The sequence below is a fragment of the Amblyomma americanum genome, chromosome 9, assembly GCF_052857255.1.
Source record: "Amblyomma americanum isolate KBUSLIRL-KWMA chromosome 9, ASM5285725v1, whole genome shotgun sequence".
Classification (NCBI taxonomy): domain Eukaryota; kingdom Metazoa; phylum Arthropoda; class Arachnida; order Ixodida; family Ixodidae; genus Amblyomma; species Amblyomma americanum.
This window is the reverse complement of record NC_135505.1, coordinates 86,125,656-86,144,978: the sequence shown is the minus strand read 5'-3', so window position 1 is coordinate 86,144,978 and position 19,323 is coordinate 86,125,656. Positions and strand designations below refer to the sequence as shown.

Genomic DNA, 19,323 nt, shown 5'->3' with positions numbered 1-19,323 from the left:
GTTGTCGAATGTGCGCTATACAGCAGAGCACACTGGCGTTCTAGCATGGCACCTCCACTGAAATAAGGCATGAGAGCTCGGGTTTGATGTGGCAATCATCAGTTCAGCAATCAAAAGCCAAAACGACTACGTAATTGATCTGCCAAAATGTGATCTTCCTGAGACTAAATTTTCCTGGGCAGATTATGTTCTTTCATTTGACCAATTTAATCTTTTTTGACTGGCATCTTCCGCTGGTGCACACGATTTCCTTATAAAAACCTTAATTCTGATCTCATCCGAAGAGGCGAAAGTTGGCCATATATACACCCTTACTGTCTTACTAATTCCCTCCGCAACCATCAGGTGCCCGGAGCCCTCTATGCCTCACCCTTTAGGTTAGCTTCCTTTTAGCACGTTAGTTCTGCTGCGAAATTGTCTAAGCTATGCAACCTGTGACTGTTCAGGTCACGAAAACGCGCGGCTACTTGTTTACTACTACTTGTTTATGTGCCTACTAGCATAGCCATTGAGGCCTTGGGGGAGATACTAGAATATATGATGCAGTTTAGGACACCCTGAGCCGAAAAAACAGTTTTTCTAGAAATCGTAGTCCGGCTTCTCTTCCTTGTTTCTATAATATCATAGTGAATATTTGACGTTATAAAAATTACTGTTGTGGAATGCAAATTAATAAAAGTAGTAGAAAGGTCATTCGATTGGAAACGAGGTGGGTGATTTAATGCAGCGTTGCAGAAGAAATATCAAAATAGATGGCATCCTTGGGGGTAACTAATCACTGCAACTTTAATCTTCTGGCGCCAAAAAGAAGGTTGGCGTTGACTGAGATATAGGAGGGCTTATCTCGCTCGCTGAGCGACAAAAGCCACATTACTATCCTGCCATATCGAGTCACAGAAAAAACATGGTTGGAATAAACAGTTGCTGCAAGGCTAAATATTTGAATTTCTGTTTTATGAAGAGCATTTGTTTGCAGGTGTCAAGTGGATCAGACATATTGGACGGTACTAAGAAACACAGGAAAAAGAACGTTCAAGTTTAGTTTGATTTTAGCATTACCAGTTAACAAACAAAATTTGCTTTTGTAACTCTGCATTTGTAACTCCGGGCGGCCATTATGAGCTTTTTCAGATGCCATTTCGTTTGTATAAATTCTTTTGTGGTAGCCACATGTGCGCTCAAGAGCTACTGCTTTCCTGCCTGATGCTCATTCCACAGGAAATTTTGTGCATTATCTGGTAATGGTAAAATAAACTTATCTTCAATGCTCTGTTTCCTGTGTTCTTAAGTACGGTCTAATACATCTTACTCAATTGACACCTCCAACGAAAAGCCCTTCATAAAATAGAAAGCCAAAACTTAAGGCTTGCAGCGACTGTTTATTCCAAGAATTTTTTTCCTGTGACTCTATATGGCCAAGTGATGTGGCGTTTGTCGTTTAGCGAGCCATATCTGTCCTCTTATAACGCAGTCAAAGCAAATCTCTTCTCGAGAACCTTTTTTTGACAGCAGAAGATTAAATTTGCAGTGATTAGTTACCCCAATTATGCAACCAATTTTGAACTTTCTCCTGCAACGCTGCATTAAATCACCGACGCCGTTTCCAATCGAATTAGCTTTCTGGTTTGGTTTATGGGGGTTTAACGTCCCAAAGCGACTCAGGCTATGAGGGACGCCGTAGTGAAGGGCTCCGGAAATTTCGGCTACCTGGGGTTCTTTTACGTGCACTGACATCGCACAGCACACTTGCCTCTAGAATTTCGCCTCCATCGAAATTCGAGCGCCGCCGCCGGGATCGAACCCGCGTCTTTCGGGCCGGCAGCCCAGCGCCTTAACCACTCAGCTACCGCGGCGGCTCGAATTAGCTTTCTGCTCCTTTTATTACTTTTAATTCCAGACCACCAATTTTTACAACAGAAAAAAATCCCTATGATGTTATAGCAACAAGAGAGAGTGGCCAGACTAAATTTCCTAGAACAACTGTTCTCGAGGCTCAGGGCGTCCTTAACTGCATCATATATTCTAGTGTATCTACCAAGAACTCAAGGGTTATGGTAGTAGGCATATACACAAGTAGCCTCTAATGCAAAACTCAACAGACAGTGCACATCCTGCATCACCGCGCGTTGTCGCGACCTGAAGAGTCAAAGGTTACATACCTTAGACAATTTCGCAATACAACTAACGTGCCTAAAAGGAAGCTGACATGAAGGGTGAGGCGTAGAGTGCTCCGAGCATCTGATTGCTCTAGAGAGAATTAGTCGGACAGTAGGGGTGTATATATGACCAGTCGTAGCCACTTCGAAGAAATCGAGATTTAAGGTTATCATAAGAAAATTGTGTTTATCAGCAGCCGACGCCTGCCGAAAAAGACTAACTTGGTCAAATAAAAGAACATGACATACCCAGTAAGGTTTAGTCGGAGGTAGATAAGATTTTTGCAACATCAATTCCATAGCCGTTTTGGCCTTCGATTGCTGAACTGATGATTGCAGTTTCAAACTCGACCTCTGTGCAGGCATCGGTGTAATTTGCAGGCCGGAAAATCTGACGCACACATACAAAGAACATAAAAGATTTGTTTGTGCGCCACAACACAGCGATATAAGCATAAAATGAAGATATTCGTAATGATATATTAAGATTAACAAAGTTCAAAATTTCTTCTCAAAGCATAGCTTTTTTTTCGAAGTAGACAAACTTCATTTAAACATGTGTTAGCAAATGGCACTTTAGGAAAAATTTTGCTTAGAAAACAATTAGCATTTCAAGGCCGGAATGCACACTCTCCGAAGAACGAGGGTATTTTCGTTGACTTCGGACTTCGGGCTGAACATGCGATATGTAGATATGACAAGTGTTTAAAAATGGCCTGGTTATAAGCATGTGTATCTAAACGCGGAGGATTTCATCGTCAGTTTTCCCTTCCTACCCGCAGCTGCTTTGGGAGCAGCGGAACACACACTTCGGTCATTCTAGACACGTGTTTGCCCTCCGTACACAGGAGGATAGACACCGCAAGCTCTCACGGCATTCAAACTGTGAGTGTTTGCTACGTGGGCGGCGATTCGGTTTCGTACCTCAGCCATGGAATCGGTTGCTTTGTGCTGGCTGCGGGCGTTATGAACTTGCAAATTGTATGCTTCTTTATTTTTAGTACTTGCTCATGCAGACTCTCGCATACATGGAGGACATCAACATGTGAAGCTCTATGTGAGCGCTTTGTCTTGCATGTTTTCTGCGCAACGGAAAGGATAGCATGGTTTTAGGTTTTCTGAAAACGTCTGAGAGGTACCACCTATCTATGCGCTATTACCTCTAATTCAGTTCATTACAGAAGGAACCTTCCCAGCGCGGCTCATTGCGCGCGCACTACGTGAGGCGCCGGCGCCCGTGGCAGGTTTTTCCGAGAGAGAACCTTGCCAGCTGAAGCGTGTTCACTGCAGTTCAGCGGAAGGTACCCTCATTCGGCTACGCTTGCAACCCGGAGAAAGTATTCTGAACGTAGAAATCGTGGCAACCAAAGCAGAGCCAATCACAAGGAATGCCTGCGATCACACTTACTGCGTAGTTAGTCCATCAAATAGCGATAATCTGCAGCAGAATGCGCCATTTTATGAGAAATTCGAGCGCGATTTTACACTCAGATGGGGTGTTGACTGAATGCATTAGACGGCCACAGCTGCTCCCATGCTTTTGAGCATCCTTCGAAGCATACGTGTTCAGTTCACGACACTACAACCGAAGAGTACACGCTGGCGTTATCGTCGCGCATGTATACCTGTACACGCGTGAACATGGCCAGCAGTTCGTTCTAGAGTGCGTATCGGAAACTTGGCATAATTTCTTTCGCCACCTGCAGAGCTTGCAACTGGACACAGCAAAGCGCGATGCAGCGGTTTTAAGCAGTTTGAGAAAGAAAGATAACCTATGTAGAAAATGCAAAAAGCAACCATTCAACTTAAGGCTTTTAGTGCGTTATAAGAAATATTCTAATGTATAAGGTTTGCTCCTTAGAACAGCGAAGAGAAATTACTATGAAAGAGAAATAAATCACGCTGGAAATAACGTTCATAAACAATGGAAAGTTATTAATTCCTTCTTAAACAGAAACAACTCGACAGCTCCCATATCAACAATTCCTTCCGGTAAGGTAACATATATCAATCCCTCAGACATTGCTGAAGCCTTTAGTGATTCATTTGCTCTAGCCTCAGGAGTATTAAATACTGCCGCTAATCAAACATTACAACGATTTCCTCATAGCATTTTTCTTTTCCCTGTTTCCCCTGATCAAATAGGCAAATTAATACGCAACCTGAAAGACGCCAGTCCAAGTCTCGATAATATTCAATCATCCCATATTAAGTTAATCGCGCATCTCATTTGCGATGTCTTCGCCCATATTGTCAATCTGGTCTTGAAATCGGGCACTTTCCCTACTGCATTGAAAAAGGCAAAGCTAATTCCAGTCTTCAAAAAGGGAGATAAACAAATCATTTCTAATTACCGCCAATCGCTATTTTATTGTTTTTCAGTAAAATTATTGAAAAAACGAATAAACAATTACTTAACGAAATGTGACATTCTTTCACCTAACCAGTTCGGTTTCAGAATGGCATTTTCCACCGAATTAGCTGTGATCGCTCTCACCGATAGAATTAAATCCTACATCGACGCAGGTAACTTTGCAGGTGCATTATTTATTCACCTTTCCAAACCTTTTGATTCCCTCAACCATGCTATTTTATTCAATAAGCTTGACGCTGTCTGCATAACTGGGCCTGCACTTTCGCTAATCAGCAGCTATTTATTCAATAGAAAACAAGCCGTGTTCATCTCGGGAACATACTCAAAATTCAAGACTACTAATGTTGGAGTTCAGCAAGGTTTTCGTCTTGGCCCTCTTCTATTTTTATTATATATCAATGACCTCCCTATGTGTCTATCATTCCAACTGTTTTCTTTATGCTGACGACACAACAATCTTAACCTATGATTCACATATAAATAAAGTGATCGATAAACTTAACATTGATGCAAAGAATGTATTCGATTGGTGCAGAAATAATTTGCTGTTCATTAATGCATCCAAATCCAGCTTTATAGTCATTAGGTCACCTCAAAAAATTCTTTGCGAAAACCCGTCGGTTAGCATAGGCTCAAACTCAATCCTTTCAGCTGATCACGTATCCTTTTTAGGCGTAGTACTGGACAAACATCTTAAATTTCAGACCCACATCTCATCTATTTCCCGAAAAATGGCGTATGGTATTAGAATATTAATTAAAGTTCGCCCGTATTTCCATGTTCCCATTCTCATTTCCCTCTATTACTCGTTCATCCACTCCTATATTCAGTATTGCATTTCATCTTGGGGAAACACTTATCATTCGCATTTATCTTCTCTAAAAACTATTCAATATCAAGCAATTCGAATTATCACTTATAGTCACAACTCTGCAAATGGCCCTCGTCTGCTCCTATCATACAATATTTTATCAGTGCCCAAAATAATCGACTCCAAATTATGTACCCTTGTGTACAAATCTGTTAGAAATCTACTTCCTTTTTAATTAACTAGCAGTGATCTAAATCCGCGTCGCAACGGCACGCGTTTTGCTAATAACATTAACTTTTTACTCCCTAACACTAATTATGGAAAGCAAACAGTTCGTTTCGCTGCCACCACATCATGAAACTCATTACCAGTTAGCATTAAGCAATCACCTAATATTTGTGCCTTTATATCCGCTCTCCGTCAGTTTTTAAAATCCCCCTAATTGTATTTTACTTGCTAAATGGTACTAGTTTTGTCATTTATATTATTCAATGAGTTGTCTTTTGTATTGGTCTGTATGATATTAGGTGTGTAATCATTTTTCATTCAAATAAGGGTTTGCATTATTTCTCGTATTTCACTCACTGCTCATTTATGATGCCAAAAACTAATTTTTTTTTTGCATCTGCTGTCTGTAATTCATTTTTACAATTGTTCTTACAGGAGGTCCCGTCCACAGTCTCTGACTTAGGGACCTACTTCTGTATTCTAATGTTTTTCTCTAACCTTGTACCATAAACATGTAATAAACAGACCTTGAACCTTGAGCCTTGAGACATTATCGAAGTAGGGGGAGGGTAGAGGCGGCCCGCACTTCACCTTGTCGCCATAAACACTGATCTGTTCACTTAAGCTTTTCGGTTTCCAGGCGTGTTTCCAATCTTTGAGGGAGGCGCTTTGATTGCTTGGGTTGCAATGTTGTTATAGAAGTGACTTCATGGCAGCTCAATTTTCGCAAGCGCTTTAAATGTGGTAGGATTGAGGGAATTTCATCTTCGTTTATCTCAGCAACCCAGCCACCTTTCCGCGCAGAAAAAAAATGTCAGCAGTGTTCCCGACGAATTGTCTATCCGTCTTGAGTAGTGTGATATTTGCCTTGCATTTGACATTTGCCTTGTGTGGGATATGTGCCTTTAAACACACAGTGGCTCAGACCTTGTTTCGTATATCAGTCTTGCCAAAAAAAAAAGCCTTATGGGCTCATGCATGGACATATGTTACAGGCTTTCAAGCAAATAGAATCACCTAATATACGCGTATAAGATGTTTCACCTAATACTTTAAAGAAGTTTTAAAAATAGGCTTTTTGAGCAAGAAGATTACCTATTTCAGCGTAGTATTATCAGGGGTGAGGTGCATCAGATTACAGCTACAACTTGCGAAATTGCAGGCCGGTTAACTAATATTTAGCAGTTGACTTTTTAACCATTACTGTTAGGTTCTTTAATTATTGAGAGGCATATAGACCACCGTAAGTAATATCGACAGCAGTTTTTAGAATTTCGAAACGCGGATTCCCTCGGCGCTGTGCCCACAAATGTTCCTGCATCGCGTCGAAATGCATGCGCTTTCCAGAATCAGTGCACAAAACTCGTTGAAATAGCCAAAATTTGTTGGGCTCCGGCGCCGAGGGTAACCGAATTTTCAAGATACTAAACACTGATATGAATATTACTTACCGTGGACTACACGCCTCTCAGTAGCTGAGGAGCCTAATAGTAATAAGTAAAAAGTTAACTATTCACTATAAGTTAACCAGCCTGCTAGTTTGCACGCCTTAGCTGCGTTCAGGTGTACAGTCTTGACCAAAATTCTAAAGGGCTGCAGCGTTCAGCTGTAGCGAAATGAATGTTCATAGAATGCTCTGTGTAGCGGATCATTCAAAATCCAAGCCAAGCAGAAAGCTTCACTAGCGCAAGAAAAAACCTTCTGATAGCATTTCCAGGTCGTTCGTTCTCTTAATAGTGACGTAATGGCTATGTTATGCGGCTGAAGCGGAAATCCTTTGGCTGAAGTCTTTTCACCAAGACTGTACGTACCACACAGCTTACAATGCTGTGCCGAAAACAACATTCCTCTAACTCAAAAGCCCTCAAAAGCCAAATTGCATTAGCAATTCTAGCACTTTGCTTGGGTAGCTTAGTACTTGGCGTTTTGAGTATTATAGCGCAACGGATGTTTTCTGCCTTTGTAAGACTCCTGTGAAAGTGTTCATTTGAATCGCACTGGCGATAAAGATTTGTATATTCCTAGGTTTTATCACAAGTGTGATTATTTTATATTGTTTTAGCCCTGGCGCTTTCGCGTCGAGATTCGCATATGATTTTAAAGCAGATGAATTTTGCATACTTCTAGTTTTATTACCTTTATAAGCATATGCAAACCTTAGTGCGGAAGAGCTGAAGTACCTGTTGCGACAATTTTGTTTTTTAGAGCGAAATCTCTACTTCATTACCAAACCCGCAAACGACAATTCGTCGCTGAACCGTCCCCTTTGACCTTGACGTTGCATACAGAAATATTGCAGCAACTGGGATTCAAACTCGCGGCGGCGAGAACAAATCACCTTCGCTGGCCACTGCACGAGAGTACTATGCTGTCGCAGCAGCCGATCGCTGCACTTGTTGTTGCCCTCAAGAGGATAATGCTGCAACACACTCTCGCGCTGTTCATTTCGCACTGTCGTATCATCAACTTCCATCTGCGGCTCGAACAGATCAGGCCAGCATAACCTCAATCAGATCTTAACATCACTCCAATATTGTTGCCAGATGTGCGGACGACTCAGCAAAGCAAAAACAAGCCAATCAGGCAAAACGCATTCTTCCACACGTCAACTCGGTTTAACTCCGTTAAAATCCTATACCATTTTTTTTTATCTCAGGAATACTTACCTTTAAAGCCAAGGAGAGAGTCGTCGTCATTGCGTTCATAGAGAATATGCGGAACATTGCCGTCGGCGGTCCTTTCTTGCCCGTGCAGCGGTTTTATTCTCAGCTTTAGGCCGAGAATGCCTTCCTGTTTCGTAGAGAGAAACGCAGTATTTTCTTTAAGATTTACTTCGGCGCACATTGTTGCCAATGTATTGCCAATTCCGCTTTCCTTAATTACCCTATTATGGGGTTCTAAAGGCCATTATCTTCATCTTGTATTTCCTTAGATTTACTGCCTTTCATGAACAAGATCTACATAAATATCACCGCGAATGAGAGCGTTGCATGAGCCGACACGAAGTCAGGTGGTCGAATAAGATAATGAAGTTTTCAGCGATAACCTGCCCTCAGCTGGCACAGGACCTAGTTAATTTGAGGACTATGAGACCGGCGCCCTTACTGAAATGTTCTACGTGAGCTACTCGTATGAAATTATTTAAATACAGAGTCCGTGACATAAGAAAAAATATATGAAAATCTATATAATACCTGTATGGGGTCCGTATGCTTTCATTGTAATTTCTATACAATTTCCATACAATGTACGCGACGTCAATTGGATTCCGTAAAATTCTATACATGCTTCCATGTAGCCCATGCCCACTCCGTATGCTCCATACTGACTCCATAAAATTTATTAAGGAAACGTGTGCACTTATGAAACTCGTCATAACGAAATTTTCAGTAGCCTTAGTGCTGCAGTTGGTGTAGTTAGACTGGTGGTTACGATAAACACGTTTTTAGATTTGCAGCAGCTTAGACAAATAAAGCGATATAACTTAGTGCAACTTAATATAAAAAACTGATCATTTCAATTGCGCATTGGGTTTAATAACTTCCCAAAAAAATATGGAATTAGTACACATAGGAAAAACTGAGGAATAATAATCAGTGCAATGAAATGGGAAAAGCAGGATATCACCAGCACATAGCTCGCAGAGAAATACGTCTATACTACGGTCGAGTTGAAGTACGAGTAACAGCACTTTCCCGAACAAACCTTCACGGGACGACTCTTCTCAGAAGAATTTCATTGTTTCTCTGCCTCGTGACCCAGTCGCTTGTTACTGTTACCAGAGGGTATAGGATCCGCGTCCTCTCACATCTTGACACTCTATCGGTGACTGCTGTACGCAAATCGCCCGCAACAATTTTTTTCCGCACGCTCGTCCTCCGCAAACTTTTCATCGGCAGAGTACCCGTAATCAGATTTTTAACTGTAAGCGCACGTCATACCACTCTCAGTCCGTTTTCTTCAGACACCATAACAGAAGATAAAGACTGGGCATCTTGATACAGGTCTTCCTCAAGTGCTTCGCCGTCCAACTGAAATGGAGAAATGTTTATGTCCGGAGAAGTGAATGTGTCAACGCATAATCGCAAAGTTAGCTCCTGTTCAAGAAGTATTTTTGGAGTTGCACGCAGGTTTCTCATTTTCCATCAGCAAGCTTTCATCAATGAAGAACAGAATAATTTGTTGAATTCTCTGCCTTGCACACCATGGAATAAAATGCAGCATCGCAGTGCGAATGGATGAAAAAATCCCTTTGTGTCCAGTTATCACGAGCTTCACCGGCTGCCGTGGGCACGCTACGGCTGTTCCTTAGTAGGTGGATATCAGAGAATTAAACCGGTTAGGCTTTACGAACAGATCATTAAAAATTTATTCATCCCTGAGCGTGCCTTCTACCATGAAAGTTATACCCAGTAATCGCTAGAGGCAGGTAATTTTCATAACCGAGAACTTGGGTTCAAATCGCTTTATTCAGCGGTGTGATGTACCCCGTCACAACCAACCGGCTCTCTGATTAGGGTGAACGTTTCTTTTTATCTTCACTTTGTTCTTCATCTATTGAACTGTGGCCGAATTCTCAATGCGCAACCGAAGACTTGGCCTGCAAAGGAAAAATTAATGCCAGAAGTGTCCATCACAGAAGTCGCCGCTGCAGATATATCAGCGGTACTTCGCGGAGCGTAGCTCAAGCGCGACCCTAAATATAAATGCTTGACCAATTGATGATATCCTTCCTGAATTCTCACTACCATGCTTGTAGGCCATTGTGAATCCTCACTTTCGCGATCTCCTGACGTCACTCTTCTAGCTTTTATCTTTCTTTTCCACTAGCAGAAGCCGCTATGCTGCCGACGCCATCCGTTCCTAAGCCATTACGAGCCACTACGAGCTCCTACTGGCGCACTGAAATGCGAGAAAGTTTTTATAATGAAACTGGTTATTAAAGAAAAGTTCCCTCTTCGTAGATGTGTTAGCAGGACTCATCTCTTCGGTCTAACGGACCGGTGAGTCCTTACGTACTGAATTTCAGCATCGTTACATTTCTCGCGCGTTTTTTTTCACAGCAGTAAACTAAAAGTCAGACTAGAGTGTGCTTCCGTTTAGAGCGACTTTCATCCGCGTTATATCAAGCACAGACCGAACAAGTTTGTATCAGGGCCGTGCATGGCACAATCACTACGAAGTTTCATTGTGCATTCGAGAAATAAAAGGAATTTCTCAGTGCAGAAAACAATGCGTGCAATATTCTTACAACACAATGTAGTTGTCTGATGAATAAAGAAGTTTTATGGAGGAAAACAGCCGTACCTGTATTCCCGCCAATAGCAGCGCAAAATAAACTCTATATAACGCTATCATGACAGTGTGAGCGCTCGGAAATCGGAATTATTCAGTGGTTACTGGGAGCCAGGACCTGTCTTTTGATAGATGCACCGTTTCTGTTCTTGTTGGCTGGTTTTGGAATCCTCATGTGCAGAATACTTTTTACTCAAATCGGACGAGTCACACTATAGAGGAGCTAAAACAGCCCTGAGGTTAATAGGGGGCTGCAATTTTTGGGAGCATCGCAGAAAAGTGACGCCCCTTTTAAGAGGACGCTACAATTGCCGCCGTTGCGAGAAGGAAAGTTTTTTTTTTCTCCCCTTAGTTTTTTCATAAATTGTCATAAATTATTAATTCTTCTTTCTGCACCCAAATTCTCTTGTAAGCCATTAAGAAAACCTAATTCACTTATGGTGCTAGCTTGGGACATTACCTCGTTTTATTTACACAAAGCACTACAAGACACATCTAGTTTGTTTATTTAATAGGCACCATCAATGTTCAAAGATAGATTCTCACTATATGAACGTGTTCTTTTCGAAAGAAACTGGACAAAACCATTGCTCCAAGAAAATATTTGGCACACTTACGTAGGTGTGTTGCATGACATCTCCTTGGTAGGTGCGAAGCAAAAGCTCTTTATCTACAACGGAGCTTTTTTCCAAGTTCAGCGTCAGATCCTTTGTTATTTGAATTATTTTCAGTTCATTACTACTGCTACGACTCTCAAGAATTCTCGGATGAACGATGCTCTTCTGGCCAGGTACTGAAGAAAACAAACGGTCAGTGCACCATGACTGTCAAATAACTAAAAATAAATAATCTTTAATTGGTAGGCAGGCAGGCAGCTGTAATGACAAACTACAGCACACTAAGTCACGTGCAACCTCCACACATGACAGAAAGTAATATGAGTATGGCTGAAGGTAGAAAAACGTAGAGGATTAATAATCGAGGACAGCCAAATCTCGCCAAAAATAACGTTAAAGCGTGAAGGCGTAAAATTAAATGTATTGTCAGGACATAAATTTAAATTAAATTTTATTTCACACATTTTACATTATCGGTAATGCACAATCAGCTGGCAAGGTAATCTTAAACAACAGGTTGATGTGGTGCTTCTAACCTTCTAAAAAACATTGAAGCAGGGCGAAGAGACAAATTCAAAGAAAATACATACAAAAATTTTCAAAGGAAAGGAATTGCAAATGATACAAGTATTGGCTGTCACAAATTCTAAATAGCCGCAAGAACATGATAAAAAATAATTCACAATTCACCGCAGATCATTGTTTCACAGACTGTGCCTGAAGAAAAACTTTCGGCGATGCCTGCTTCGATATGAAAGTTCGCGTAAAATTTTTATTACTCTAACAGAACTTGGAGAACTGCAAGCTCATACTGCATTTGCACAACCGATGTGCAACACAACTCAGTTTTTTAATTGAGAGGTCCTGTATTTGAAAATGACGCTTACGTTTGACGCATTCAGCCACACATGTAAGCAACATGAGGCAAAGGGTACGCAAGCGCTAACACCAAACGGAGCTCTTCAATGGCAGCTGTAACATTATTTTTTTTGGCCTTGATTTATGAAGCTAAAATGGTCGAAAGCAGTTTTATGCTGAGCATTGTCCTTACATTGATGAGCACTGCTTGAGGCCCCTGCTGTTTAATCAATTATTGTTAAGCATTGCTGCTGGTGCACTACAAAGTTAACTTTTCACTACGTCGACTCGCCCATTATACGCTACATTTACACATCATATGAACTACAGATCACTTAATAGATGCAGGACACTCTAGTTCCGAACGTAGTTCAAAGCATTCGTACGCTGTTCAACACATGTGAACATTTTATATCGTGAAATCATATACATCAACGCTGCGCACAATAAGCATAGTGTTCTGTGCACGAAAAAATTTTGTGTGCGCTCCCAGTGAAGGACACTATTGACGTCATTCGTTTAACGTCTTTAGCTGCACCGGAGTTCGTGAAAAGTCGAAGTTCGGGGTGAGATCCGTACGTATACTGCCTATTATTTATTTTACCATAGTAATCTTCGATGGAAAGGGTTGTTATTGAGTTGCACTGTGTTGTGTTGTGTTTAGCGGCACATAAGCATCAAAGCTATCATGAGCCAATCTCAAGGTATAGACAAAAGTAGTTTCCGACATAATTATATAAAAACGGGAAAATGCAACGGTGGTGTAAGGGGCGTAAGATGTTAGTTTCAATTTGAAGAAAAGTAATAGCAACACTAAGGAATATACATACCATAGTCAGACACTCTAACAAGTTAGCAAACAGATTTCTTACATTGCACGTAATCTTGTTCGCAGGAATTTACACTAATGCTGTTTGTTCAATAGCAGTTGGGAAGGTATGGTGGTGCGCTAAAGCTCTGGAAAAGCCTCCGCAGGTGTCAGCGTTATTTCGTGATTTCGGACATCGATAGTTATAGTAGAACCCCGCAACAACGAACGTCGCCTTAACCAATATTTCGGTTAACGAAATATTTCCAATAACCCATCAGCTCGCCATAGAAAGTAATGGAACAAATTTCTCATCACAACGAACCATTTCTGGGGCGCGTTTATGCTTCACCGAAATTTTTGCTATGCGAAGCTGCGTTTAAAAATCTATCCTACAATAAAACAAGCATATCGCCGCCCATCTGTGGACTTCCGTAGGTCCACGCTGCTTTGTTTCACTAGACTTTCGCTGGAACCAATTGATCCACTCAGTCAAACGCACATGAAGACCGCCATTGCTTGGTGGTGATGACAATCGGGCTGGCTGCCTTGCGACAAGGCGCGGGTGCAAGCTCCCGTTTTCTTCCAAGCCAGAGCCGCAACCACTCCGTTGCCAAAGGACGCAGCAGCCTGGTAACACTAGCAGCGCATTTGCCTTAGTTTTTTCCACTCGTGCTTGTGCGCTGCAATCGACACGAGCATGGCGACTTTGTCTAGAAAGCGGAAGTTCCTTTCTCTTGAAGAGAAGGCGCGAATTATCGGGGCGGCATCCAGCGGCGAAAAAACAGACATGTTGCAGCGGACTTGGGCATCTCACACAGCACGCTGTGAACGATCCTGAAGTCGAAAAACGCGATAGCTCAAGCTCTTTCTTCAGGGACATCCGCGAGCAGAAAAAGTCGATGCAAGCAGCTCACGAGGACCTTGAGAAGGCTCTCTACACGTGGTTCCTCGACGTGCGCGCAACGTAGATGCCGATCAGCGGAAACATGCTGCAGCAAAAGGCGCTTGGCTATGCCTGTATGGTGGGCTTCGATGTTTTCAAAGCCAGCTCAGGGCGGCTTTCGCTCCAAAGAAATTTTTTGCGCGCTCTTTCAGTTTTGTTGTAGCGAGGTGGAAATGTATCCTAAAAAATTTTGAAATCTTTGTATTTACGGAAGCTAAATAAGAACGGCGTGAGTATTGAAGAACTGCATTGATAGTAATGAGGTTTTTTTGCTTTCCCGATTGGTGGATTTCTGGTTAATATCTGCAGTAAAGCAACAATTTATGAGACCTTTTCACCTGTGCGAATTTTAGATATTCCAACAAGCAAATGGATACGAAAGGAAATAGCCAAGGAGGAATTGCACGCAAAAATACAGGGCAAAAAATTAAGGACGGTAAGAATACATACCATCCGTTGGCGCCCGTAAAGTTAGGTGAGCACAGGAACCAACGGAATCAGATTAGAACAATGAATAATCGAGAACTTTCGATACTTTGGGCCACTGGAGCCTAAACAGACATCTTAAGTGGGAGGTATTTCTAGTAGGAGGTTATATTAAGTAAGCATTTTCTGCCATTGTGAAGACTTTGCATACAAACTTCATGCCTGTTTTTGATTTCTAGTTTCGTGGATACGAAAATAAACATATCCTCAGAAAACTTTCACAGTCATGCATAGAGTTTTTTAACGCGGAGCAGTTTATGACTCGCTGGTAGGCTGAGCACCGATCGTCGATAAAACCTCGAAAAGGAGGAGGAGGACAGGAGAGAAGGCCGGAGATTCCTAAGTAGGAAGTTTTATTAAGTAAGCATTTACTTCTATTCTAAATGACTTAACATATAGACTTGCAAGTCATGCCTCATTTTGAATCCCAATCTGATGGATACGGAAATAAATTAATCCTTGGCGATGTCTGGCACTTTTGTGTGCACTACTATTCCGGATGGGTAAGCATTGGGGCTGTGATGCCGCTTCGCTTCGCTAGAACGAGCCTGTAATCCAATCATTTACGTCGCTTCGTGCCTGCCACGAGAGAGCTAGGCCGAGTAGTGCTCTTTCAGCGCGGCAGCTGCCACAGATGTGCGCGTCGCGGCAGCAGAGGCGGTATGCCGCCGAGTGCAGACTCTGCAAACCGCGAGGCCGAAGCAGAATCCAGTCTTCGTCGGCAGCACTCACACCGGTCCACCCGCTAGGACAACGCGGAAGTGGGGGAAAACACACGCAGCAATTCTGGACAGAAGCATTTTTGAGCGGGAAATCGTTTATCAATGCAATTTTTTCATCTAACGTAAGATTTAGTAATCCAGGTAATTTATAGTAATCCAGGTAATATTTGAATGAAAGAAAAATAAAAGCATCCAATTCGCCGCGGCGGCGTAGTGATTGCGATTATGGGCTGCTGACCCGAAAGACGCAGGATCGATCCCGGTCGCTGTGGTCGCATTTGGATGGGGGCGAAATGCTAGAGACCCTTGTATTTGCAGGTGTCAGTGCTAGCTAAAGAACCCTAGTAGTAAAAAATTATCCGGTGCCCTTCGTTACGTTGTACTTTATAGCCTACGTCGCTTAGTGACCTTAAAACCCATAAGCCATAAATCAAGCAACCCGGAGTGTCAAGCGTGGAGATTGGCAAACAAATCAAGTGGGTGAATTTATACAAGTAGACTTGTGCACAGCTTTCTGCAGCTAGATTAGCCGATCAGAAGCTCGCCGATGTTCCACATATATCAATAATAAGGCAGGATAAATCTCTATGCACGAGAATTTGGAATTGCGCAGGTCAGATATGAACCTGATGACCATTTTTTTGTACGTTGACGCAAGTTTATCTTTGCAATCTGCAAGATGAGACGATCATACGACTTTTGCGTTTTCATTAAGAGCCCTCATATGATTTTTAAGCGGCCTCTGTTCTTTCTCGCACATTTTAAAGGTTGTGTTCGGTACCCTATGTTTGACTGCACATATGAAGTGAACATCTTTGTGCCACTTTAGGTTAAAGAATAATAGAACAAAGTTTCTCAATTTGTGGACGCTTTCCAGTGCGTGTTCCACATTTGCACACTTGAATCTCAATAGTTGTTTCTGATTATTGAACATCATTATCACCAATTGCTTAATCATAACCTTCACTCACCAAGGTTTTTCCTACTCGTGGAGAGCAGAAGCCCACACAAGGTTAAAGCTATGGGGGAAGGGGGGGGGGGCATGTTGTTATGTCATTATTAGCAGCATATCTGTGTGCTCATCTCGTGCTTGTTTTTGCGCTGAACGATGATGACAGACAACCTGATTATTGATTGAAACCTGATTGCGAACATTATACGCGTTAGAATACAGAGCGCAGTCATCTGTGCACAAAGGAAGCCTAACTGAAGTGCTAGCTGTAACGTAGACGGCATAACTAATATAAATTGTAGACAATGGGTCTAAAAATAGAATCCTGTCGAATTCCTGAAGAAATTTGTACCGGTGATGAACCTACGTCCTTGCATATAGGAAATTGACTCATGAGGTGCGATCAGTCTGCGTTCGAGTCAGTACTTTATAAACGCTGCTGCGTGTAAGCAAAGCGCGAATTATAAACAGAAGTTTGCTTTTGCATAACTTGACGCAAACTGAAAGAGTAAATAGAATTCGCGTCCATGATAGTTAAAATATGAGACGAATCTCATGCATGGTTTCAATTAAGAGTGTTAAGAATGCCTGGAAGGCAAGTTGCTGCTAGGAAAAGACAAGGTTGTTGGATAAGCATTTGTATTGTGCTTGCGAACAATATGTATGAGCAGTTTGTAAATGGTATATGGCAATAGAATTTCTGTGTAGCTAAAATGATTTTCTTGCTACCTGGTTTATAAATCAATCGATATATCAATCAATTTTATTTCTTTAAGGACCCTTTTTATGGTCATTAGATAGTTGGTGGGTGCACCGTTTGATGTGATAGCGAGTAATATATGCGTTATGATGATGACAAATAGCTCTAGAATGCGTGCGAAGTTCGCGGGATAGCTTATTGTTGCAATGTCAGCGGGAAGGCCATTCCAGAACGCGGTGGTGCGAGAAAAAAATGAAGCAGCGAAGGCGACGGTGTGTGCCATGTCTTAATAAGACGAAGAAGAAGAAGAAGAAGAAGACTGTGCTGGCACGTGGACGGCTGATCTGGAGTTGAGGGACAGTGCTGTGAGATATGCTTGCCGGAGGGACGATGTACGGTGCAGTTTTTAGATGGCTGTGAAAACACTTGCAAAATAATAAAAACTGGCTCTGCGGTGCCGCAGCTCGAGGAGCTGTATGCGTGAAAGCGATTTTAGATACGTAGCACTAGTGCTGTAATGGTAAGAAGAGTGAATAAATCTGACGGCGCGGCTTTTCAACAGTTATAATGCATTGGTCAGATAAATATTCGATAAATTAAAATATTAGCGAAGTTCTAAATTCGCGGGACTGTTCTGGAGTCAAGTGACTTCTGAGATATTACTATTACAACAGTGCTCGGCATTCTAAGCACTTTTTCAGAAATATGTAAGAAATACTATGCGGGCCACCGCTTTCTGTAGTGTCTGTGTTCAGTAAGCGGTTATGAATTCCAGAACAAGTGTTTTCGATAGTTGTGGAAACTTCTGGCGCGAAATGAGGGACCAAAATGAACCATTGCCATTTTTAAGGCATTTTAAATAACAGGCGAAGGTTCCTGAGGTCATTCGAGCATTATAGCAGCACTTTCACTGATGAATGAAATGTGTTGAGAGGGGAGGGATCATCGATTGTCTTCCAAAATATGGACCTATTATAGTCCATGAGTATCGTAAAGTGTATTTTTATAGAAGTGTATAGCCTCATGAATCTTATGTTTCAGCTCTGCATTTTGTGGGCTCCGAAGGAAATACTGGTTATTTTTCTTGCGCCGGCGGTGTGGACTGCGTCGCTTCATTCGGCGAATAAGCACTATATAATGCCTTAAATGCGATAAACATTTCGTATTGCGCTTGGCGCATTTGCTTGGCATAAACTTCGATAGGTCTTTTGACAGAATCGCATAAAAGTTTTCCAACCAGCAAGTCCACACCCAGACAATTACTAGACGTCTGAAAAACTATCAGAGAATTGACACTCATAGAAGAAACAACTGTCATCGGCTGGTAAAAATTGTTTAACAACTTTGCATCCTGCTTTCTTAGAATCTTAGGCGGCACGGAGGTCAACAAAGACAGCATTGTAAATAAATAGACCTTCTAATAATTCACATGGAAAGCATACATAATGAAATTGCCTTTGACAACTGGTGCTCAAAAATGGCGCGGTTATTAACATCAGCGACTTCTTTCCTTACCGCACTGATTCAAATCGAGCAAAGTGACCGCCGCATTACGCTGCACATTGAGCTGCATTGTATATCCTATTGTATGCGACAAAAAAGTAAAATTTTAAAATTATTGCCTGATTTTATTTAGTTACAAACATCACACTGAAATTCGCGTTGACCGAGTTAAGGAGGGAGTTCAATAAAATCTAAAAGTGCAATCTGTCTTTGTATTACAAAGAACCTTTTCGTAGCCAGCTGCGACAAAGAATTCCAGCTCGTGCGCAGTGCTTTAAAATCCCGACAGAAATTCAGTTTACTATCCTAAAGTTCATGCTTTATAGTACAACCAGTGACATTCAAAATAGAAAAGACATTGCCATTTGCTGGACGACATACGACAACGAATCATAGAAATATATTGCATAACTCAATCTTGCACTGGAACTACACCGTTCCAAGAAATTCAGGCAGCATATCACGTACTCAGTGCATATTACGTACTCAGTTGTAAAACATTTTCACCGCCACTAAGGACAGAGATCGTATCGTTACTGATTCATTGCTAATCTGAAGGCAGGATTTTTTGTGATAAATTTGTTCAATGTAGTTTAAATAAAATCAACTAGGGCTGTATTACGGCATTCCAGGGAAAATTTAAGTAATATGCCTAAACTTAATAGCCTAACTGCAGGCACTCACTTTAAAAATCGTTAGATTTTGTTTAGGCTGCAGTTTAATCACATTTTTCGCGTTTCAATGTCTGGCGCTTGTGCAATCTACATTCTGGCATCACACCATGAATTCCGAACACTGTCCATTATAAGTCCGGCATATTGTAGACAAAATTCGTGGAAATATCGCAACAGCAATTCACGCTCAGGA

At 41.7% G+C, this 19,323-nt stretch overlaps 1 protein-coding gene across 1 annotated transcript in view; it reads right to left on the bottom strand.

The window, feature by feature from the left end:
* The window catches only part of LOC144103487 (venom metalloproteinase BumaMPs1-like), a 71,730-nt gene that overhangs the window by 35,416 nt on the left and 16,991 nt on the right, over window positions 1-19,323 (bottom strand). The window contains exons 2-5 of the mRNA XM_077636190.1: window positions 15,269-15,324; window positions 11,482-11,657; window positions 9,511-9,600; window positions 8,236-8,359 (exon numbers count right to left, since the gene is read on the bottom strand). Coding sequence (XP_077492316.1) covers window positions 8,236-8,359; window positions 9,511-9,600; window positions 11,482-11,657; window positions 15,269-15,324 — 446 coding nt within the window. The remainder of the gene's footprint in view (window positions 1-8,235; window positions 8,360-9,510; window positions 9,601-11,481; window positions 11,658-15,268; window positions 15,325-19,323) is intronic.